This window comes from Barbatula barbatula, assembly GCF_947034865.1.
Source record: "Barbatula barbatula genome assembly, chromosome: 14".
NCBI classification, from domain to species: domain Eukaryota; kingdom Metazoa; phylum Chordata; class Actinopteri; order Cypriniformes; family Nemacheilidae; genus Barbatula; species Barbatula barbatula.
In genome coordinates, this window is record NC_136777.1 from 22,612,340 (window position 1) to 22,638,545 (window position 26,206).

Sequence of the window (26,206 nt, forward strand, 5' to 3'; positions counted from 1 at the left end):
GGAAGACTCTTTGAATAACTGTCACGTTTTTTGTGTAGTTCATTACATCTATTTTAGGCATGTAACAGAATTACATTTATGTAATTTTCTATTTTACAAAAATGTAACGGACATTTTTGGGAATAAATTACATGCACCTCAGAGACTGATATTGAGTGACATCTGGCTTGTGAAAAATGTTACATTCACCTGTTAAAAAATTATTGTTTCTTTTTTTTTTACCAGGAAAGGAGTGTTTTGAATTCAGAAATATGTTTTGTTATTTCTTATAAAAAAAAACATGTGCTTAAAAGCCTGTTGTAAATAACAATAAAAAAACTGTTAAGACTGTTGGCATTTTACAGCTTTCCTGTAGCTCAGTGGTAAGAGCAGGCGTTGACGACACCAAGGTCATGGGTTTGATCCCAGGGGATTACACATACTTGCAAATGTATAGGACAATGCTATGTAAGTCGCTTTGGATAAAAGCATCTGCCAAATGTGTAAATGTAAATGTGGCATGGTACCTGTAACTTCCACTACATTCTTAAAAATAAAGGTGCTTCACGATGGCATTAAAGAATCTTTCAAAATGGTTCCATAAAGGACCTTTAACGTCCGAAAAATCTGTTTCACCTATTGATATACACCATGGTACATTTTTGATAAATAGAGATTCATTTAAAAAGAGATTTTATGTATACAGTGTTGCCCCAGGTTCCAACTTAATACTGATGTTCAGAAATTACAACATTACATATCTGGGACCATGTAAAGCACAATGAACGTTTAAAAAAACAAAAGGTTGAATCCACCGGAATGTATAAGTGTCCGCCAAGTGTCCACCAAGCTTTATGCCAGGTTGCTGTGGTGGTTGGGAGGCGGTGAGTCTCTTGGGGTCTCTATAAGTCATACTGGTCCTTCCGTCATGCCCTCCAGTGGCAGGCTGCTGGCATTGTCAGTGGGCTGAAGTTGATCCTGGGAGGTTGGCATGTTGTGGGCAGCTGCTGCATCCAGGCTGGCGTATGGAAGGTTGCAGTCTGTGTGAAGAACCGGTGGGTAGTGCTGCCGATAACAGATGTAGGCGAAGAAAAGACCAATCACTCCACCAACAAAAGCATCTGTGATACACAAACTGTGGTTCACTAAGTATAACACATTCATAATATGAGTAACACTTTATACAAACCAACAAATGAATCTGTCTATCCATCCATCCGTCCTTCCAAAACATTAGATAAACAGTCTGAATCACTAGGCTAATGGCTTCTCTAAAAGCTAACTAGAGTCTGAAGTCAGTTATTTAAGATTTTATAAGAAATGAAGGTGTAACTCGAAGCCACAAACTTTGAGAAGACCTAACTGTTTATAACTAGAAGATGGTTACCAAAGAATTTGTAGAGTTCTTGACACTCATAAATTCACGTTCTATGGTTATTAGACTAAGTGTGTACAGCAATGACGAAATACAGCCGTGGAAAAAATTCAGAGACCATTCCAAATGTTCATTTCAAATCAGCATTTCTCGATGTATCGTTGTCATTTCAGTCCAGTGTTTGTTGAATTTGAACAAAGTCAATCCCCAGCAGTGACAAACTCATCCAAAAGCAACGTGAAAGACTGACAGCATGACAAGACACATGAAAACGGTGATAAAAAGATTATCACATAGAAAATAACTTTTGAACTTTTCCTAAATGCGGTATGTGTTTTGGATATACACTGTTTTATTGCTTAAAAGTGAATACTAACTTGTGTCTCCACATTATAAGTCCAATGCTTCCTGATTTTTAAGCTAATTTATTCATCTTACAGAGTCCCACCTGGGGTGCCATTTTTATGTAGTGAATTGACTAATCTTGGGGTGCCCATTTATAAGTCTATCAAACAACCTATAAGTAAAATTATGTTTTATAAAGTCCTCCCTACAAGGGGATTCCTCACAATTTTAATTTAAGAACCCTGTTGAGCATAACAATCAAATGAACCGATAACAATAAACCAATTTAGATTTCTTTGTGATTTTTAGTTGGTAATTCAATTTCCTCCAATAAGCCACAACAAAATGATTTGTGATTTTTGTTTAATCAACATACCAAAATGAAAATAGAACTAAAAAAACTACAAGGACTACAAGAACTACAAGAAGAAAACAATATGTATTAAATATTTAATTTAATATTTTAAATATTCTCTCTGAAACCCCAACTTTTTGAATAATTAGAAGTACCTTCTACATACATTGTATGGCATAAATCTGTGAATATGTTGTAATTCAGAGATGTCACAGCATTACTACATACTGTATGCCTGCTAAGATTTAACCACACATTTGATTGAATATGCAGCAGATGCCGTTTATTCATCACACGTTTATTTAACAGAAGTTGGCTGATGCAAAGAATTGTGGGTTATCTCTAGCAACTAAGGATACACCTCATGTGTCCTCATGTGAAAGTAGGTCGTATTAGAAGGGTGCCTACAGAGTGTCCTACCCGCTTTTATGAAACGATGAGGTAACAGGCTTCAAATGAGACCTCCGGAGGAACCAGTCTAACGAAACGAGACGCAGCAATTGATTTACTGTACTGTCAGCCAGCGGTACGCTAATTGAAGGCACCCGACATAAGCACACATTCGACTTCTTGCAGGCTGCGCCGACAGCGTATGACGGCTGTGTCTCGTTTCATAAAGCTGCGTCCTTTTGTCCTCAAGAGGTATCATCCAAGGATGGGGTATACTGAGGCGAGACATCCTTCATAGGACATACTGGCAGAAAAGGAAATGTTGCATTCGCACACCTGTCAAATTAATTAAAATTAGTCCTACGTGATTTTAAGAGGTAAAAAGTTGGTGGAGAATAGGAGAAACAAAGAAACCGGGACTAAAACACGCAATTATCTAATGAAATTACAAGCAGCTGGACTCGAGGGTGATCCTTACGACTACCCTATGACTTACAAAGGAATCAGGTGTTCATGGACACTGAAATGTTGCACAGAATTGCGTTTCCTTATATTGTAAGCAGTCATTTTGCTAAATGGTTTTCAACTCACGGAGTCGCGCTCTGGCATGCTTACGTGGTGTTCACGTGGCAAAGTGACGGCACGTTCATACCCACTAATTGCGACTGCTCCATGATCTTGAATTACTCTCGTAAGACTTGAAAAATCTCACGTGGTTAGAGTCTGCAACGATCCAGGAAGTAAAATATACACTTCTAATGGGGAAAATTGGCCGACTTTTATTGAAAATTATATTTTTGAGTTTTTAAATATAATTTTTTACGATACTTTAGGTCATCACCCTAGAGGACCCCGAGACTTCTCTGCTTAGTGCCAGTCAAAGTAAGTGTGTATAAACTGTAAACACTTTCAGTTCAGTATGTGCACACATTCATTGTTTGGCAACAGAGAATCTAGGGCAAACACTTCCATTCTGGGGGTAATTAACACGGCCAGCTGCTTATATGCAGGAAAACATCTCCGTTCCCATCATAAGGGCCACTGGGAAGCGTTCAATGAGAAAACAAGCTACTTCCTAACGCAGAGAGGCGTTTTAGTGGATACACCCAAATGGGTTTTGCCAAAAGAGGAGACCTCATGGGAGCCTTGAGAGTTGGAGGTCCACCATGGGGAGGTAATGGGCCACTAATATGGGAGCCAGATCATGAGGATACATCAGACAGAACTCCCCTGTGGGGGGGTTACTACGTGTGGAGCACTCGGTCCAGTAAGAGCTATCCGCTAGATGCTCAAGTAACACCCGGCCTAAGGGGGCAGGGCTGCTCCGCACATCCCGCCACCAGGCATACGCACCACCGTCTGCCGGTCTCACCTGGTGGTACCATGCAAGACTCGGGCTGACACCGGTTCAGTGTGGAGGCTGTAAAACCTTGCGTAGATATTGGCGTAGCCTAACCCGCAGCTCTACATATGTCTGTCAGAGAGGACGCCCTGAGCCAGTGCCCACGAGGAGTGCCCCGGGTGGAGTGTACCCGAACTGCGACGGAAGAATGCTTGTGAGCGAATACCACACTGGTGGTTGATATACGCCATGGCAGTCGTGCTGTCCGACCGGAACGGCACATGCTTGTCCTGCATGAGAGGTTGCAACCACTTCAGTACAAGTAGCACAGCCAACAACTCTAGGCAATTGATGTGCAAACGCAGGCAGGGGCCCGTCCACTGACCAGACACTGCGTGCCCGTTGCACACAGCACCTCAACTCTGCAGGGAAGCGTCTGTCGTCACCACGACACGCCTCAAAACCTGCCTAAGAGGGACCCGTGTCTTTAAAAGGGTAATCGAAGACCAGGGGATCAGGGTGCGCCGGCAGATAGGCGTAAAGTCAAACCTGATTCTTTTTTTTTTTAGGAAGTCAGAAGTGTAACGCGGCTGGCTGGCTGGCTGACAGACACAGCTGACTGAGACATCTCCAAAACATAGCTTTTTTCCCATAGAAAAAAATACTTAAATGTTATTCTTTCAATGGTCTGTTTATTACCTGACCTAAATAAAGACACATTTTTATAGCACATTTGGATCAACTCTCTAGTGTACTCTCTTTGTGCAGAAACAGGGATTAATAGCATAAAAACAAATACAGAAATATTGCAACCAGCAATATAGGCTTCTGAAGTATACACAGAAAGTAGCACACAGAATCTGAGCCCAGAACTTGAAAGCTCCACAAATTTGAGCAGAACTGAATCAATTGAAACTCATCTTTTTACAGTGTCATTATGGTTTCCGTGACCTAGATGAGTGTAAGACTATCATCCCATTCCACGTTATTTTTTCTCAAAGATCAGCAAAGAAAAGGCAAGTCCTCCTCTTGGTTTAGCTTTCTATGCTTGTCTAGAGCTGTGATTGATGTTGATATGCGGCTGGGGGATTCTGGAGGATACACAAACTGACGTGATTGATAACTGTGAAAAAGGACCAGTGAGCCGTAAAACTAATGTGAATGTTAAAGCTTGATTCATTCTCAGTGTTACGTTCTACTTTATTCAACATATATTAATGGCTTAAAAATAAAGAGAACATTTTCTGTATGTAATTTCTACTGACTATATGCTTTTTTTTACAATCTAAATGAATTTACAGAGGAAATATTTACAGTTAGAAAACAAGAAATTAATAAAACATTTAAAAGGGGTATTATTGTCTTTTATAGAAGTTTACCGACCTAGACATATTTGAAAAAATTTCATTAAATTTACACATGTAAATGCACTACTCTACTTGATGTATAAAAGCTTTACTTTAAAGACATTTAACCATTTCATCCAGGAGTTTGGTCAAGACCCTGTCGTATATTTCGCCAGAATATCGGTCTGTTGCAGCATCTGAACACTGATAACGTTATACTGTACACGCAATACCATGTGGAAGGAAGATTTTGGTGTAAAGTGTTGACGTGTTTATAAGTAGACTGTGTTATTTATGGTTTATGGTTTATTTATGAAGCAGTTATTATTGCTGTTATGATCGACAATAAGCAGTATTATTGTCGATCATGACATAACATGCGTTCTCTCCAGTCTCGTCTTTGGTCCCGCCCCTCTCGTATTTAATGCCCTCATATCTATTCTCCAGCAATTCTGTGCTCGAAACACTCCCTCAGTGTTCGTACAGGTTTCAGAAAGTTTTTTTCCGAACACAAAAAATCGTTACACATAACTTTTCTTTGTCCCATATTGGACAATTCTCCCGGAAAAGCACGCGGCACATCACATCAACCATGGAAGGAGCATGTGCACAGCTCCCTTTCACTTGTGTGTTCACTGCATTTGGGTGATGGGTGTTATATAAACGGTGGATATAATGCTGGATTTGGAGATTGTTTGAAACTGATAGAGCGGCAGTCCCAGCGCTTTAAGATTCACGACATGAACTGCATGCAGTATGTGAAACTGATGTCTGTTTTCTTGGTAATGTGTGAATATGTGCATTAGTTCCGCCCCTCCCCCACATGAAATACTGTGGGGAAACTACACAGAAAATAATGGTACAGCTGTAACTGTCTTTTATAAATGTGATCAAACTAAAGAATCTGGGGATATTTGAAGGGTAGATACTATCTGTGAATGAATGCAGCACGCCAGCTTCCTTTATATCCGGGACGGAGACCGGCATGCATCTAAAGACAAAGATGGCGGCACCCACGTTTACTTCAAAAATAAGGTGAATACAAAGGCATACTTTTTTCTTCATTCATGACATGACAAAAACGAGACGAGGACTAAATAAAAATGAATGCAGCATAACGAAAACTGCAATACAAATATACTGACATTTTTGTCAATTAATTAAAACTAGACGAAAATATGATAGTCTCAGCTGGTGGACATTAGCTTGCGCACATGTGCTGCTTATCGCATATAAACTGTACAGAAAGTCTCTGGGAGAAGGGGAAGTTTCTGTGTCTCCCCGCAGTTTACAAAAGTCCCAGGTAAACTGGAGCGCAAATTTAAACAAACCCAATTAGAGGTTGTTAAAACCTCTTTGTTTAGGCTGCATTAGTTAGATCAACCGGAAACAGGAACACTTCAAATAACAACTGATGTAGAGTGCAGAACAGAACTTTACTCTCAGCCAGTCTTATCTCATTGTTCCAAGGTTACCAGAGCAGGCAGGACGCAGTTCATGCCCAGACCTGATGGTAGAGCGGAGAATAATAATTCAATTATTAATGATAATCTTAAATCTACATTTTTATTTTGCCTTGTTATGCAAGCACTGTCGAGCTTGTGCAGAGGCTGCAGCTTTTGCCAGAGGGGAACGGGAATCCCCTGGTTAGGCCTGAGTTCCCTCTGAGGTTTTTCTTTCCTCCAATGGAGTTTTGGGTTCCTCGCCACCGTTTGCAGACTGTTTGCACTGTTTGCCTCTCTGGGGGGGCTGCTAGAATTGGAAGTTTTAATTTAATCAACATTGCATATAGTAATTTATAGTCTGTTTAATATCTGACCTGTGTTTCATGGACATTTATTAAAAAATTCTGATTTATTTGACTGTAAAAATAATTGGTAATAAAAATATAAACTTTTACAGTCAGTAAAAGAAATATTTATAGATTTGCTTACAAACATAAATAGTTGTATTTATTATTTAAATACATACAAAATGTTTAATATCAAACATTAACAAGCATTATAAAATAACTTTAACAACTTTAACATTCTCCACAATATGTAAAAAGAATTATCAATTAATAAAAATAACAAATAAATGAAAATATGGCTAATATCAAACATTAGCAGTATAAATAACATCCGTCAATACATTTCTGCACAATTACATGTTGCAACAGACATATGTCACGTGTCGTAATGTATTATAATTAGAACAATTATAAGTGAATTATTAAAATCATTCATAAACAGTAAAATTAGAACTCTGAATCAGTAAAAACATTCATGTGTAAATGTATACTTTTGACTGTATTTAAATGATACAAATACAGATATTAACTAAACATAAAGAAAAAAAATACCAGTTTTAATTTATTCCTCAGCATACAAAGAGATGATTAATTTTCCTCCATTTGACAAACAACAGTCTGGAGACATTACCAGGTAGAAGCGCATTGCCTGGGAAAGTTAATATCAAACATGTAAAATGCTTTGTAACATACAGTACATCAACAGCTGCTTGTTCCAGAGCTTGTCCATTCAAACTGACAAAAGCCTGAGATAAATGCAGAATGTTTCCCATCGCAAGGACAAAGGGAAAGGGTTTCGTCAGTTGTGTCTGCTGAAGAAATTCCACCACGTTTGTTACAATCTATGAAGTGTAAAAACAAATGATAAAATAGCAATACTCAAATACACTTAGTACTGTGTCTTTCAGACATCAGATACAGTATATATATAACCTTGGAATTATATTGTTTGGTTTAAAATGGAGGGAACAATATAAGTGACTGGCAGCTTAATGCCTGGAGTGGACACCGACAGAGTAACTCGCTGGTTCGACTCACTTTTAGTCAAATTCTCACTGAAATTCATAGACTAATCTTACATGTGATGGAGTTAACTAAAACCTGTACTAATTCGCAGTGTCGCACATCTTAACAGGACTATGCAAGTCAATGTATGTAATGGCGATCTGAGGTAACAGTTGTTGGTCGTCTAAATTACACCACTAATGTTAGTGAGACACTGTTGCCTCGACAACATTTGATAAATTCTGCTCGTTTTTATAAATATTCATTGAAAACTTACCTTCAATTGCTCCAACCAGTGACGTTGCCCCTTTGTTCCTTAGAAATTAAAGGTGTGGAGTACACTCAACGTCTTCAGAGCAGGACGCGCGATGGATAGAAGCAACCTAGTACAATATCCCAGCAGATTTAACCCAACAACTGGAAAACTAAAACTACCCAAAAGTTTTTAACATGTGCCATTTTTAGAGTGTAAAATTGTCTGTGACATCAACAAGACCGTACAAACTATGTCCTACAAGGCATACATTATATCCTAAACAAGTAATATATGTGTAGCTGTTGTTCTAACCAAATACAATTGTTTATGCTTTCAAAGATTTTATCAAATGTTTATCAGAAAGAAAATCACTTTGCCTTTTAACTGCAGGATCTCTGCAGTTTAAATGTTTTGGTGCTTCCTCTCATTTAATCACATGAAGATGTCTACAGTTCATTACATTACCCAGATGATGACCATTTAGAATGGAACTACAAAAGTGTGTTTTTATGATTTTGAATCACACTGCTGCAAACATCTGACCTTGCCAGTGATGCTTGTAGTCGCAGGTGCGAGACAAGGCAATCATCATGGCGCTGTAGAGAGGCAGGACCATGGCACAGAGTCGCCAACTGTGCCCACGTCCAGCATCCGTGAAGCACTGCAACTTGCCCGCCAAGTAGAATGAGGTAAAACCCAGGCCAGAGAAAGCAACTAAAGCAACACAGAGAAAAAGTGAAACTAGATTAAAATAAAGATACTGAATGAAATTGTTGGTCTAACAGGAGAAAATAGAAGCTGATATTTTTGATTATTTACACACATTTTGTAGGTTAACCTTTCGAACAACGGTGTTTCCATTTACATTTACATTTATTCATTTGGCAGACGCTTTTATCCAAAGCGACTTACAAGTAGTTTTTTTTTTTTTACAGTGACACATTACTGCAGAGCAATCATGGGTAAGGTGCCTTGCTCAAGGGCACTTCAGTGATGACCTGCTGCCACTGAGATTAGAACCAGCAACCTTCTGATCACAAGCCCAACTCTCTAACCACCAGGCCACAGCTTCCTTTAAAAAGACTCAATCTCATGTTTTTTCAATGGTCTCAATGTCAGTGTTTTCAAACAGTGGTCAAGTACAGAGTAGTAATATTTTAATATAAAAACATAAATCAACAAATTCCCCCAAGGCCAAATGATTTGAGCTTTCCACTATAATTTCATTGTTTAATACTCCTACTGCTTGTCACTTCTGTCTCATTTCTGTGAATAGTTATTTTGCCGAAGGAATTGTAACACTTTAGTTAGGGTCCAATTCTCTCTATCAACCAGATGCTTTTTACCATAATCACTGGCTGTTTATGAGTATGTTAATGCCGTATTCTGCATGACCCTTAATCTGCATACATATTAAAAAAATAAACAAAGGTAAATTATAGACTTTAGATTATCATTAATAATCTTATAGCAGTTGAAATTTTGTAGTGAAGACGTGTCAAATTGCCGCGTCCTTCTTTATTCAGCTCTATCATCTCATTTTTTGTCAGGTCTGGGCATGAACTGCGTCCTGCCCGCTGTGGGAACCTTGGAACAATGAGACAAGACTGGCTGAGAGTAGAGTACTGTTCTGCACTCTACATCCGGTTGATCTAACTAGTGCAGCCTAAACCTTCGAAATATTTATATTATGATAGTGTAGTGTATGCAAGAATAAAAAAGATGCGTCTTTGGTCTAGATTTAATCTGACAGAGTGTGTCTGCCTCCTGGACAGTGCGGGAAGACTGTTCCAAAATTTAGGAGCTAGATAGGAAATTGATCTACCACCTGCACTTGATTTAAACCTGTATGACTTTATTTCTTATGCAGAAATAAGATATTTTTAAAATATTATTGACGGAACAGCGATTGAAACATTCACGTGCATTGGTTTTCTGTCCATATAATAGAAGCCAATGTTTGCACCGCTGTTCGGTTATCAGCATTCTTCCAAATATCTTCTTTTGTGATCTGTGGAAGAAAGTCATACAGGTTCGAAATGACAAGAGGGTGAGTAAATTATGACAGAATTTCCATCTCTGGCATAACTATCCCTTTAATTGTAACAGGGAGAACCAAATCTAAATCCTAATCTAAAGTGTGACCAGAATTTTATAATACCATACTGTCATGATTCTGTCTTGATTTTCTGGTCTAGGGGCAGAATCATGACAGACTCACGTGTTTTATGTGGAGAGAAACATATTATTGTCAATCAGGACATAATATGCGTTCTCTCCAGTCTCGTCATTGGCCCCGCCCTCTCGTTCCTTGTATAGCTTTCCTCCTGTGTCTCATTACCCACACCTGCCCATCGTTATCTCCTTTGTTAGTCTCCCTATTTAATGTCCTCTTGTCTATTGTCTTGTGCTCGTTCGTTGTACTTGTTCCCTGTCAAGATTCTGTGAGTTTGATGTTCCTAGTTCCCTTGTCTTTGTTTCTTAATCTCCGTGTGACTTTGTTGTGAGATAGTAGTTTGTTTTTGCACCCCATGTGGGAAGTATTTGTTTTAAATTTTGTATTAGTTTTGGTTAGTGTTTTCCCCCATTGTGGGTGTTTGTTTTGTGTTTTATTATTTAAGTCTTGTTAACCCCTTCATCGTCGCTGCCTGCAATTGGGTTCTTCCACCACGTCCACCCCACGTTCACGAAAAAATTAACGAGCCCAACTGAACCCAGCAGGCAGTATGAACACAGGGGGCCGTGCTAGTGAGGCGTACCTCCTCTTTGGCCTCTGTCAGGGAGACACCCACATTTGGGACTTTGCTGACGAATTCTTGGCTGTTTCACAGAGGAAGAGTTGAAGGTCATATTCAACGGCTGCCTTGCAGAACCGCTCTCCCAGTTGGAGATGAGGAGGCTGAGACCCTTCACGGAGGGACCCTTCACGGATCTGGTCAGCTGGATTTGCGATCGGGATTCGCCCAGGGTCTCAGCCCATATCAACTCACACGGCTCACTTGGACTCGATTCCTGAGGGTCGGGTTTTGCAGATCGGGGTTATGGGCATCGCCACGGCCTCCACTCCATCACCCACAGCCTTCCCACCCGCAGTCAGCCTTGGTGGCAAGCGGGGAAGGCGAGAATCATCTGGGTCCTTGTCAGAGGCCTCCAACCCGGAGATAGCCACGCCCTTCACCTCCAGCCGACCACCAGACGGGTGGCTCGGCTGAAGAAGAGGCAACGAAGGGGAGTGCAGGGTCAAGCCCAGCCGGTGCTGCATCCGACGTGCAGCAGCCGGCAATTCCGCCCATGTCCAGTGCCGTGTCCAGTCCTATGTCCAGCCCCGCGACCAGTCCCATGCGCAGTCTGGTGAAGCAACCGTTTGATTTAATTATACACTAGACTTGATTATATCTCACGGAGCCGATCTAACCAATATAGATATTATGCCTCAAAGCGACAATGTCAGCAATCACTATCTTATAACATGTACACTGCGCACTGCAGGAATCAGCTGTTTAACTCGTTATTGACAGGGTAGAACAATTACCTCAACTACTAAAGATAGTCTGCTAAGAGCTTGCCAGATCTGACTCCTTTAATAACCATACCAATAAAAAATTTAAATAAACGATTGATGACATGACCAGCAATATATTCTATAATATATTAGAAGCTGTTGCACCTATGAAGTCAAAAAAGATTAATGAGAAAAACACAGCACTATGGTACACTCCATAGCACCACTCGCGCCCTTAAAAGAGAAATGCGTAAATTTGGAAACAAACCCAATTAGAGGTCTTTAAAACTGGGTGGAAAGAGAGTGCAAACTGTTATAAAAAGGCACTAAAATCAGCAAAGGCTGAGCACCTCCATAACCTGATAGAAACTTACAAAAACAATCCAAGGATTTTATATAGCACAGTTGCTAAATTAACATATAAACAGACATCACCTGACCTGGCTATTCTGCCGCACCTTGGTAGCAATGAATTCATTAACTTTTTTACAAAAAAAAATTTCTACATACGAGTCAAAATAGTAAAAACTCAACCTCCAAGTCTGTCCTATGAATTAGTACCAACTATCGCCCCAAAAGAAAGGCTACAGCGTTTTTCAAGATTTAGTTAAACTTATAGCAACATCTAAACCTACAACTTGCTTATTAGACCCCATACCAACTAAATTATTAAAAGAGTTACTGTCCGTTGCAATTGAGCCCTGCCACTAGACCAAGAGAAACCTGGCATGATGATTGCACGATTATACCGGTATTGGGGATATGCACCACGATGGTTCAGATCTTACTTATGAGACAGACATCAGTTTGTGCATTTAAATGGGGAATCAACAAATCTAACGCAACTAAATTGGATTACCTCAGGGATCGGTTCTAGGACATTTGGAAATCACATTTCAAATGTCATAAAAACAGCCTTCTACCACCTTAAAAATGTTGCCAAAGTAAGAAATATGTGTAAGAGAAGCTTATTCATGCATTTATGACCTTAAGACTTGACTACTGTAATGCACTACTTAGTGGTTGTCCTGCATCATCAATAAACAAACTACAGTTAGTTCAGAACGCAGCTGCCAGAGTTCTAACCAGGGGCCTGTACCATGAATGTAGCTGAACAAACTCAGGGTAGTTGGATTAGTTTTGGGTTGACAAAACCAAACCAACGTGATCAAGCTTTGTTGGTACCATGAAGCAGCTCGTGGAGTTCTTTGTCAACTCAAGCTTTAATCCTGAAGCTAAGATTAGTTTGCGCGCGCGTGCACATGAACGAGTGACGTCAGCATGGCTAAACCAATCGCATTATAAATGGATAAAGCGATTTCCACAATATGAACACAAAAATGAATTTCAGCCATGGAGTGATATGTTTCTGCTGTCTACGCAAGAGAGAAGTGTTTCAGAAACACTGCTGATTGCGTTAATGCGCAAGTTAAACACTATATAGTACACACATTTACTGTAGTGCAAACAGGATCCGCGGGGTCCTCGGTGGAACTACAAGGGGTCCGTGTCCTTGCAGGCAACTTTTTTATGTAAGGCATGGGTACAGAAATATTACAACAAATGTTCATTGAAGCTCCCGCATATTGCAATTTTAACCCTCGTGCGGACAAAAAACATCCATTCAGGCAGCAGAAGCAAGAAAGTTAACCTTACATCTGCTTCATCACTTCCCTTCAGAGTACACATGAGAGGAGTCGCGTGCAAATAAAGTTCATTCTCATATATTTCTGAACTTCTGTACAAATTTGTTAAAGCTGTAAACGGCTAATTTGACAGGCAAATGACACCACACCGCTTCTGCATTGTAAACTCTGACATCTTACGTGTTTAAAATCAATGAATGCGTGTCAAACAAGTTGCCCAAAAAATAACGCGGACTGGTTGCATGTTGGTCTCCTTTCAGTCTGATATGATGCTCTGCAGGAAAAAAACTAGTTTATTTTTTTGCAGAAAGAAGACGGAGCTCAGAATTATAAAATAGCGGTGTGTTCTGCAACACAGAGAAGCGGAAGAAAATATAAGAATTACACTTAATAAAACGGCCTGCTTTTTTAACAGAATGCATAAGCCTCTACCTTTAATAGTCTTTGCGCCATTAATCAGGTCAGTCATTTCATTGAAGCCTTAATAAAAACTACGGTTCAGGACAAAGAAAAATGTCCTAATACAGTAAAACTGAAAGTGTTTCTAGATGTTCTGCACCACAGACAAGAATGTAAAAACTGCAATGCAAATACATGTGATACAATAAAAGTGGAATATAAGTAAGTAAATTGAATTTCATGTGAGTGTAAGGGAAAGCCAGCAAATCTGTAAAATCAGATTTTACCTATATAGTAAACAATATTTGATTTTATATTTGTAATATATATTTTTATATTAGTATTTTTATTTTATTAAACAGTATAAAAAATAACTAGCCATTCTAACACGCACTGTGAGTCAGTTACGTCACCTATATGTTTCTTTGCTCACAGCTGATTGGTCAAACTTCAGTCTGAGATCTCGAATCCAGAACATAATCTGCCCCGGAGCAGGTTAGCCGTGCAGCGTGAGATACCATGGCGACGAACACCGAATAAAGCCGAGCTACTTTCATGGTACCTCAAACCCAGGGTTGCCACAAACTAAACTGAAACATAGCTGGCTAGCCACCTAAACCAGCTTCATGGTACAGGCCCCAGGTCCAGAAAATACCATCACATAACCCCAATTTTATCAACCCTTCACTGGATACACATTAAGTATCGTATTGACCCATCAAGCGCTCTAAGATCTCAAAACTCCAGACTTTTGATAACACCGAGAATAACTAAATCCACCATGTTTAGAAAACCCAGACCGACAAGCTTTCGTTCTCTGTAACTCTAAATATGTTTACAAATAAAAAGGCGATTGAGTTGGTTATTACCTTGAATTGAGTAGAGCTGTATCATCATTTGCTCACTCTGCACCATGCTAGTGGTAGCGGAGCTTTTGGATGCTGTAAACACAGCTAAATGATATATGTATGCGTCACAGGTTGACTCAGTATTTTTAATTCGAGACATTAGGGCCTTATTGTGTGCTGTGTCATGTGCTTACTGTGTGCAGTTATATATTGGCACTCTGAATTGTAGTAGTTATTCACTGTGCATGTGCAATCACATTTGTAGTGGGTTTTGTTACCATTTCTTAAATTGCCCTACTTGACTCTTTTTAGGCCTCTATTTATAGACAAACCTGGCACCCGGCTTCCTGTTTTATTATTAAGCTCATATTTGGACTGTGCTTCCTCCCCTGCTAATGAGACTTTTTCTCGTTTATTCGATCTCATCACCATGCTCCACCTTTCTGCCCATATTTGGACGATACTTCCTGTTTGGAGTAACTTCATTATTGCCTCTGCATTGCTGCTAATGATTGCAATTAGTGACTAATTGTCTAACAGCTGGCCATGCAGGTTTGTAGGAGATAAAAACTGGTTCTTTGGAACCGAGAGGAGGTCTTCTTGCCTGGTGGCTGTTGTTTTGCTGCCATTGTGTTTGACGTACTGCCCTGCGCTGCAAATAAAGCCCAGGTTCCCAGGCATCTCTGTTTTGACCACCGGTGTAGGCCTACTGCAGCTGGATTTTCTCAATGCTGTCTAATGTCCCCTAAAGGACCGTTACTATAACTTATCACACAGTGTGAATGTGTGTCCAGTTTTCTACCTGTGGGGTCGGTGTTCATTGTCGGTTGCCTTTTTGCCTCAGAAATACCTATCCTGTGGTTCCAAGTACCGTAACTTTCTCCTGTGGGTCTGACGACTGCCGTGACCCCTGGACGTGTCTGTTCGAGGACAGCTGGGCGAACTTCTGAGAAACCACCGAACCTGAACCTTTCTCCAAATGGCCTCAGAGATTTCATTTTAGGGAACTCTTGCCCCTACATAATAGTATTTCCAGTTTATTAAATGGGCCAGCAAGCATTAAGAGTATTTTTGTATCCACATATTTTGACTGTCTGTTTCTGTGGCTGGGAGCTGATTCATCTTATTTAACGTTGGTCACTAGGTGACATATGCTGCCTTCCAAATTGATCCGAAGAAGGTTTCTCTGGAAATAGGAAGTAAAGCAAACATAGGATTCTGATATGTATTATCCTCCGAAGGCAGCATTTTATAGCTGTCGGATGCAGCCTGTGTGTGACTGTCAGGACAAGCCTCATCCATAAGTGTTGTGACACTTCATATTCACATAGCATCAGTGGTGATGACAGAACGGAATAGAGAAATCAACCTACTTGTAAAATATATTTTAAATATATAAAATGCCTTTTACAATGTGCATCGTTCCAAAGCAGCTTTACAGAAGAAAGAAAAAACACAGTGAATACTATAGTACATTTACTATTAATTATATATATATAAACAAACGTATTTTTACAGATGCAAATAGCAACTCGTTCATCAGATGCATTGCACTAATAAACTTTTATGCCGATGCCTTAACAGTCTTACCATCCCTAGTGAACATAAGTGTATGTGTATGCATCTGCTTTTTACCAGATCTGCTAGGTTTATCTTATTGTTTGTTTGTTCAACTTATCTTATTGGTTTTGGTTTTCAGCTACAGCTGCTTTGATGTAGTGTGGTGCAAATTGTAAAAGCAATATTCTAATTAAATTGAACAGAAGACCCATTGCAGGAAAGAAAACAAACACATTCCCAGGCGAAGAGAAGTTTGAAGAGAATGCAGATGTTTCTTGTCTGCTGGTGGTCACTGTTCACAACACTGATAGAGACAATCTGCTCATCTGCTACTCATGTTTGGAAGCATAAACCTTAATGTGAAGAGTTGAGAGATTTCTTTATGAATGCAGACGGCCAGATCAAAAAGGATGCAGCTCTCAGTGGGCACTCGGCCAGATGGGACCCATTACGGCACACCAAGCCTCTTGGTAGGATTGCGAGTTTGGTAATAAAGTTACTGAGCAGAGATGACAGCCACGCTGACAGCACATCTCAATACAACTGAAAAGCAAAGAGGACAAATCCAATATCCTTTACCCTCTAGATATCCTTAAAAAAAATTAAACAACGGAAGAATCTCGATCCTCTTTGTTACCATGGTGAACTGTATATTTGATATAATGTGAAGTACATGTGCATCTCATATAGTTTATGCCATACTTTATGTGAAAAATTTCACTCAAATATAAAGTTGCCATACCATTATTATTCCTGATAAATGAATAGGGACCATATTTAAGTTCTGCCTGCATTCATGAAATTAGTTTCTTTTTGTTAGAAAATTGAAAGTTTGCCCTACATCACTCTATGTATAGCTAAGGACTGCTGTCTTTTGCTCATCATTTTCATGCAATACATAAAGTAATACATAATATTTTTGGTTCAGTATATGTTTAAACACTGTATTAACCATACACCATTGTACATCTTATTTCTCGAACCGGATCGAGGCAGTTCGAATTGTGTACTATCAATAGATAGAAATACACATAGGACTGGAATCAGGAACTTCATTCTACAAGGTCACTGTGGTTTCTCCTAAATGTATCAGTTTATATAAAAATATTTGCATATCACACACACAGCTCTGCTGTGACAGTACAATATTTGTATTGAAGCCTACAACTGCATTGGACTTTAAAACTGACATGCTCTAACAACACTAGCTCACATATTGACACTTACAGGAGGAGTGGCTGCTGGGAAAACTTTTGCGACCCTCAGACACCAAGTCTTGCTCTCCAGTGCACAGCATCTTGGGGTTCATCTGACCATCAGGGAAACAGCGGTGAAAGTAGTCCGGCCTTGGCCTGAGATAGCAGAACATTAAAGATCGAAGCATAAACATGACTATTTATTAATAATTCAATTATATTTTATTTCTATTACTCTTTTAAAAATGTTGCATTGTTGTAAAGCAGCTTTACACACATTTAGTCAGTGGTTACTGTAGTAAAGACAAAAACTTATATGAAAAATAAAAACAGAATACATTGTAAAATTGCATTTCTTTCTTTAAACGATCTTAAATTTAACTGAAATAAATACTATGTTTGATTGGGAACCATGAGCTACCGATTATTTAAAAGCCATAAATACTTCTATAGACTACCTGTAGTGACCTATACCCGTAAATTGAATATGAATACACATATTCTTTTGTTTTTGAAAAACAATCCTGATATCCCCAAAACAACAATTACTTTGTTCATGGGCGTGTGCGCTAACTTCAATCGAGATATCAAAGCATTTAAAAAACAGGTCTGCCAGGAGATATACGTTTATATAGGTAACTACCTGTTTTACCAACTCTGATTTCATTGCTGTGTTTTTAATGTGACTTGCGCCATATCACACCATTAATACTAAAATATGTAATATGTAACGTCTCGGTTGAGAGACGGACATAAAGGGAACATCTTGGTTACGGATGTAACCTCGGATCCCTGATGGAGGGAACGAGACTTTTGTCAAGACTGACAGAATGAGGTTTGACTTGAGAACCTATCATCTCTGATTATACTTTGAAAAGGCAAATTAACTTTGTGAATGGGACGGCACACCAGACTCCGTCCCATACATACGGGCATAAAAGGGAAGATGGCGTGCCCATTCATTCACCTTTTGGGCTGAGGAACTTGAGCACCCTCATTCGCTTCAGCGGTATGGCGCAGTGCTCGTGGCATGACGGAAGCTACACATGATGGGCTCTCGAAGTTGTGTCGAGATTGACAGAATGGGGTTCCTGTTGAAAACGACACTGACCGGCCTCGGCGAGTCATGAATGAGCATCCTCACGAATCGTAACCATCCAGTGGTGTAGTAAAAAAATTAACTTGCTTGATAACACCACGAGGAGAGGTTCTTACTACTGGCCGTACAGGTGCTGGCCTTGCTACTCTAGAGGCGAGTAGGTTATCCAACACCGTAAGGAGCACTGGGAAGCGCTACCCCCTCGGGGGGGATGCTAAGGAGACCCCATCTTCCTCACCAGTGGCGAGAACTCATGGGAGTAGTAGTGCGGTGCCCAGAAGCAGTGGAGTCCACCGAGGGGAGGTCACAGGTTCGTCGACAGGGGATGCAAAGAGTGAGAAAGCGTCGGACGGGACTACCGAAGGAGGGAATTCACTACGTTTGGATCACTAGCCCAGATACAAGGGTTTACTTTGTGAGGGAAACTCACATATACTGGGCTTGAATACGAGCTGCCCTGCCTGGCTCGTACCCCCGAAGTGCTTAGTGATGGATGGAATGCCTATACTTCGTCCAGTGGAGAAAATAGGGAGGCTGGATTAGCATGCTTACTTGCCTGAAGAGGGGAGAAGGCGCTTCGCAAGCATACGCATAGTCGCCGTCGTTCTCACTCAAGACCCGGTTCAACACCCGTGCGAAAAAGGCTGCATCACAACCCACTGCTCTGCAGATGTCTGGCAGAGAGGCGCTCTGAGCCAGTGCCCACAAGGAGGCTGCACCCTGGGGGAGTGAGCGTCAATACAGTGGGCAGGGGCCTGAGATTGGTAAGCCAAGTGACGGCGTCCACGATCCCGTGCGCCGGTCTCAGTTTGGAGACTGCCTCCCAGACAAAGAGCTGTGAGAGCCCTGTGATCAGTCCAATTAGAGGCGCAGGGCGCGTACTGGACATGACAGGGAGAGGGTTGGGACTTCCTCCCAGTGGGAGCGCCTGAAGGTTCCCCACATAGTCCCAAGCGGGAGTGGTGGGGACTCTGTGCATGTCGCCAGGCTGGAAAAATCATTCAAAAAGCCAAACAGGGGGGACAACTCGGGCAAGAGACAGCCAGTGGACTCAAGAAAATCAATAAAACAGCTCTTCCTGGGAGCTGAAAGGAGAACCGATTGACCAATCGAAAATCTTTCAATACGTTTTTGTCAGCACTTTCTCCAGCTACATACCAAATTTAGTGTAAATCGGTCAAAAGCTTTGACAAATTTAGAAAAAGTATGTTTTTTAAATGTGGCTTTGGAGTAAGTTATGAAATATATATTTACTAGATACTTAATTTGCATTATATGCATTCAATCTGACTGACTATGCACATATGTAGCCTACACACATATCTCATGCGTATACATATCGTCTAAATGCTGGCACGTGTAGCTTTACAATTTATTCATTTATGTCTGAGAACAGCAACGGTGTTATTGGGCAATTAGTTGTATTAAAATATTAAAACATAAACAGTACTGCATGTGACCATTCAGAAAGTAAACAAAGATAATACGCGATGACACAATTAATATTCTAATAAGTACTGCTGCACGGGTCAAATTTTCATGGCAGAATTATAATTTAATATACTGTGTAAACGAATATATGTGGTAACTGCATTTAAAAGATCATAATGTCTGTGTTTGTTGGCCCTTTTGAAAAATTGAATATAGTTCCAAAATTGGCTTATTAAAGCTAAAATTATTCTACAAATGCTACTATAGCCTAATGGGCTTCATATTGGCTTAATGTAATGGTGCAGTAACTAGGCAGAAAGCAGATCCACTTGCAAAAAAATTGTTCAATAAAGTAAACTAAACCAAGACCAAAACTCATGTAATGACACAAACACAGATAACATGGCAAAACAATGACCGACAAATAACAAGTGAAACAAAAGGGCTTATATACAGCAGATAGAACTAATGAGGAGAACAACTAGACAAGAAACACTTGGGTAGACAATCACAAAGAACCAATAGAAAACAGAACTACAAAGGACTACACGATGTGACACAGGACAGGAAGCTACATAAAAGTCCACAAACACAGACTGGATCGTGACACGATCCAAAAACATCACCACATCTGCTTTTTTTGCACTCCGATTTTATAGCTACATATATGTCACATTCTTTTTATGAAAACATGGAACACATTTTCTAATTTACTGTCACATGGGATTATTTTGCAATTTTATGAGCTTGATCATAGTTTTTTTAAGAAGTTGTTTAAGACATATTTACTTATAATCAGTTTATATCTTTTAGAGAAGTAAAACTACCATGTTTGCAGAGCATGTATTGGGTGCTTTAGTTGCACAATGTTAATATAGAAAACGTTTCCAAGATGATTATAATAATTATCATTGTTATTAATAGAGTAAAATACAAATCAGTCAACACATGCCTTTTTGATAGAATTTTGATAAAATTACTGTAGATATGATTGACTTCATTAAGTAAGGACAAAAAAGAACTGGGCTATTTTAGAAAAAGCCCCCTGCACCCTAATAGAGTGCATTCATTCAATCCCATGATGCATCGCAGTATTGAATGTTCACTCACTGCTAGCCGCAAAGCATCCATTTGTAACCTAGGCTCAAAAACCTTTAAAGCCTGAGTCAGTTTGGTCAGTCAATTTACACCTAACTAATAAAAGTAGGAATGAAAATGGAAAAAATAATAATGTAATATATTCCATACAGATATGGCTTATTAACGATAAGAACCAAGACGTAATGAGTTGCAATAAAACGCATTTCACTTGAAGCCCGTAGCTGCTGCGCAGGTGAGCAGCCAATAGAAATAGTCTGGGTGGAGTTGACTCCGCCCCACGAAAGCATCTGAAGGAGATAGAGAAACGTGCGCAAGAAGCTGCGAAACAGCTAAATCGCTTGTTATTCCAAAATTCCAAATTCGGAGGAATAGGCCGGTTATCGAGTCATTCTCCGTGACTCCGAGGGAGATTAAAACATGTGTTACACGAGGGAATCGGTGAGCTAAGATATTTATTTTGTTCAAATATTGAGTTAATGTACACGTTGTTGACGAAGTATGTATAACTTAAGTTGTTAATGTGTATTGATTTTGAATGTTATCCTGTGTTTATACGCAGGCCAGTTTTGTTATCTGAAATAATAGATTCTGGAATTGCTTAACGTTACCTGTGGACTGCATGGGTCTGAAACACTTTTATGGTGTAATCGAGAAAAGATGGCGAGTCACCCACGAGACAACTTGAGACACGTGATCTTTTGTTCTTTGGACGTATTAATTTCGTCACTTCAACGAATCGTTTAATTTGGATTTTGAAGGTTTGAAATATTTTATTCCTTTTGATATTGGAACATTTCAAGGACAAGACACTTTTGGATATTGATCTTTGCCCCACAAAAGACGCTGATATCTGATTCACGTTCATACATATCTCGTTTAAAGTGTTCAATTATATTTGAAATGTTGGGTTTTTGTGATTATTGATCCGTTATTGAATTTGCACATGTGAAATGTGGAAGAGAGATTTAACTTATTGTCATAAGTTTTTCTATAAGTATATCAGAATTCCAGTAAGGTCTGATTTATTTAATTTAAAAGGGATTCACAGGTATCTAAGGACTACATCTGATTTATATTGTTTATTTCATTGCTCTTAAACCAATTTGTATTTTGTTTTGTATTCTTTGCATTTTGTTTCTTTCTGTTTTATAATCTTTCATGTGCTGTCATTTATATAATAATTGTGCCTTATTGAAATCCCAAAGAATTTTATATTCTTCATAAATAAGACAGTTACAATTATATGTGTGTGTGTGTGTTTCGCCTGCCAAGAGTTCTGGTGTCTTTTGATCCGTAGAGGAATCTGGTCCATAGGGTAGATGATATACACATTGTTAACTCCCCTTAACACAAGCGGGGGTTACACATTGTTAGGCTTGTGGTGACTTATTTTCTGTGATTTGGCAGAAAAGGGCAACCCGCAGGTTTAAAAATAAACGTCATAACTTTTATGTAATAGAAATCGTTTGTACATTACCTGCCAACTATCAACTTGATGGTATTTGTGAAGACTCCATTCAAAGCTAGTGCAAGAGATACAGCTGAAAAACAAGAGACAAAGATACAGTTGTGACAGAGTGTGCCTGCAGTTATTATACACTGAAATTTAATTAACACGACTGATCAGAAATTTGAAATCTGAATTGTTATCTGCTGTTGAAGAGTAACTATTACAATGTCCTTGAAATTAAAGTTCATGCAGTTTGTAATGTTGCTGAGGATGCTCATTAGTGACTCGCCCAGGCCGGTCAGTGTCGTTCCGCTGGAAATCATGACGCGGCACATCACTGTGGCATTTTTCAACAGGAACTCCATTCTGTCAGTTTCACCACAACGCTGAGAGACCGACAGAATGGGAACGTCTTGGTTCCTCGGATGTAACCTCGGTTGCCTGATGGAGGGAATGTTGTCGAGACTGACAGAATGGGGTTTGACTTGAGACCTATCATCTCCGATTATACTTTGAAAAAGCCAATGAACTTGGCGAATGGGACGGCATTCCTTCACTTTTTTGGGCTGAGGAACAGCCCAAAACAAAAAAACGAAAGTAAAATGCCCCTAACTGTCGACTGCCTTCCACATAAAAACACAACATAAACTCCAGGCCTGGTCCTATTTCATCGTACCCTCCTGTCGCTTGTCGTTATATGCTCCCGGAGCTCCTTCATGAAAGATGGGAGACTGGTGCAATGTGCAGCTGACACTCATTATCACTCGATTCACCGGCCTCGGCAGTTCCCCACATCTCTCGTCCTGCCTTGCTCGTCATATACCCCCATCGCCCCTCACAGGCTGGGGGTACCCACGAGACTGTGCTCTCCTCCCCCCCCGGGGGCCAGTCTCCGCAGCCCCTGGTTGTATGGACAGACGAGATGAAAGAAAAGCAGCCGAAAGCACAAGGAGCCAGCTGAGAAGCTCTTCCTTGCGGTGCCATGTGATAGGTAATGGACGCTTGGTAGACGTCTCGATCGTCCTCTGCTCCCTGGCGGCCGGGAAAGGCTTCTCCAACTGAGGGCAGCCGGCAGCTCCTCCCCCGTTCCCTGCTCCTCCCCTTCATGGCATAAGGCAGCAGGCTTCGGCCACGGCAAACGTCGGCGACTCCTCCGCTTCCTATCGGATGTCAGCCATCCCACCTCGACTCAGGAGCACGGCAGCGAGGTCTCCATCCCATCAGAATAGGAAGCAGCACCACCTCGGGCAGCCACTCACAAATTTCCCTCATCCGCGCTGCCTCAACTCAGCACCGCGATCAACCTCGGCAGCGAGAGCTCTCCGACAGCATGTCTCTCCTTCCTCCCGGGTTTCTGCACCAATGTAGCAAGGTTCAATAAAAGGAAGGAAGGAGGTGGGAACCGGCGAACGTAACACAGACTTTTAATATAACAAAAACAAACAATAAAACGAAAGTAAAATGCTGGGAGCTCAATCACGGTTGACTGCCGGCCACACAAAAACACAACATAATCTCGTCGTACCCTCCTGTCGCTCGTCCTTTTATGCTCCCGGAGCTCCTCCGTGAGAACTAGGAGACTGGTGCAATGCGCACCTGACACTCATTATCACTGTCACCGGCCTCGTCCGTTCCCCCACTGCTATCATCCCGCCTTGCTCGTTACTTGGATAACTTTAATGTTTTGCTCATAGTCAATATGTACAGCTGCTTTGTAACAATTCAAATTGTAAAAAGCGCTATATAAATAAAGTTGACTTGACTATACTTTTTGACCAAACAGGTCTTGAGGCCGTGAATGGGATACTCACCTAAACAAGCCTCTTTAATTTCTGTTTTGTCCGTCCTCTGTATAATTTTCACCACAAAAATCACAGCCAGCGGGGTAAGGAATGAAATTGCCTGCAACCACAGAAAGACACAATATCCCTTGCAGCTTACCAAACATATTGCATACAAAGATGCCATGATTATGATAAAAGGTCTTTCTTCAGCCACAAGCAACCGATGCACCTGATGTAAGCAAGGGCTTCTTTTTTAGAATCCTTCTGTAATGTGATTACATCTTGAGTTTAATTTCATCTTGTATAAAACATGTTAATGGTCAGCTGTATTTAAACCATGTAAGCGCATGTTCTAAAGTGCACGACGCAAGTGCACTTAGGGTGTGACAGAATCCACTTTTGCTGGTTTAACAATCAATGGGCACAGAAATGGGCAGAAATGCATTTGCTATTGAAACAATGTGTCGCAATGAGGCGAAAATGAAAACTGCATCTGGCTGAAACTAGCAAAGGACACTTATGTCATGCCATTCGCCGCATTGCACCGGATACATGATAGGGCCCATTCTTTCTGGTTGACACATGCTCTGAATCCCAATGGCATACTATTCATCTTTAAAAGTATTCTACACTCGTAACATTTTAACCTGTAGAAATTGCAAATCTCTAATTTGAACAATAATATTAAGATGTGTGCGTAAATCAACACTTGCGAGGGAAAATAACAAACCCCTGAATCAAAGCATGATTATATGACAATAGCCCCAATATCTTTCAAGTGGAAACATATTAAAGCAACTGTGCACTTACAAACATGACTCTTTTCGGAATATGGTCTGATTCCACTAGGGGGTTTTTGTAGAGCCATAGTTCTTCAGGTTGGATCACTCTCTCGAAGGGCTCCAGGAACTCTGTGAATCTAAACAGAAGGCAGAAAGAATGAGACCACAAATATTTCACTCAATGCCTTCAACGCAAGTGTTCAGTGAGGTTTGTAGTGCAAGTGGATTTCAATAATCATCTTAGAGGTACAGAAAGAAGGTTGCCTTCTAAAACCATTTTTGCTAAACGAAGCTAATTGAAATGTATAGTTGGTTTTTAAAGAACTTTCAGCAAATGTTCACACTTTTAACTTGTTTGCTGGGTTATCCATATTTTAACAAATGGCTTTGTTTGATTATGATTCTCTTACTACTTCTATATTATTTATTATTTTATGTTTACTTTGTATTAATTTTCCAATCTTGTCTTTGACAAACAACATTACATGCCCAAATATTAAAGCATGCAATTCCCAAACACTGCACGATAGCACTTTCAACGTGCATAGAGAAATTGTAGACATTTTCTAGAAGTAATGAATTTTATTTTTCATTAGATTTTCAAAGAACCCATTCATGTACACATACATGTTCCAAAATGTTATTTATGTCATTATTCTTGTTCTCTAGAACAAACAAAATGAGGATGAGTAAATAATTATTACATTGGGGGGACGAGGGGGAAATACGTAAGGGAATTATTTTATCTGATGGGTCATAGGTATGTATTGTTATGTACGTACTTACGGGTCTATAGGGGTACAGTGTGGGTCCACACAGCTATATTAACACCACACTGTGTACATATATCAACACGATACAAGAGCTGGGTCAGACAAACCACAACAACCACTCTGGAAAAGATTCTAAATTTCTGTGGCTTTCTCAGTGGAAGTCAACAGGGGCCAATGTTGTTTTTCTTCAAGATCAGCTGCAAAAAAACAATTAGAGGATTGTTTCTGGACGGGAAAAGAATCCAAAGATCAAGAATAGTCTGACATGCCTCCGATTGCCTTTGTTCAAAGAACGAAAAAACAAATGAGACCATAAATAAAACATTAAGATTCTCTAACCAATATTCTGGGGTTTGCCTTTGGACAAAATATGTGTTTGGAATTGACAGAAAAGGTAAGGGTGTCATCAATTAAAACATCTGGATTGGGAAAATATAATCTCCAAATAGA

At 40.0% G+C, this 26,206-nt stretch overlaps 1 protein-coding gene across 1 annotated transcript in view; it reads right to left on the bottom strand.

Annotated features, from left to right (window-relative positions):
• Positions 1-888: 888 nt before the first annotated feature.
• Positions 889-26,206, bottom strand: part of plpp4 (phospholipid phosphatase 4) — a gene marked incomplete at both ends in the record, with an annotated part of 44,265 nt that continues 18,947 nt past the window's right edge. Inside the window, 6 exons of the mRNA XM_079473464.1 lie at positions 889-1,100; positions 8,729-8,899; positions 17,368-17,492; positions 22,445-22,508; positions 24,229-24,319; positions 25,012-25,120. Coding sequence (XP_079329590.1) covers positions 889-1,100; positions 8,729-8,899; positions 17,368-17,492; positions 22,445-22,508; positions 24,229-24,319; positions 25,012-25,120 — 772 coding nt within the window. The remainder of the gene's footprint in view (positions 1,101-8,728; positions 8,900-17,367; positions 17,493-22,444; positions 22,509-24,228; positions 24,320-25,011; positions 25,121-26,206) is intronic.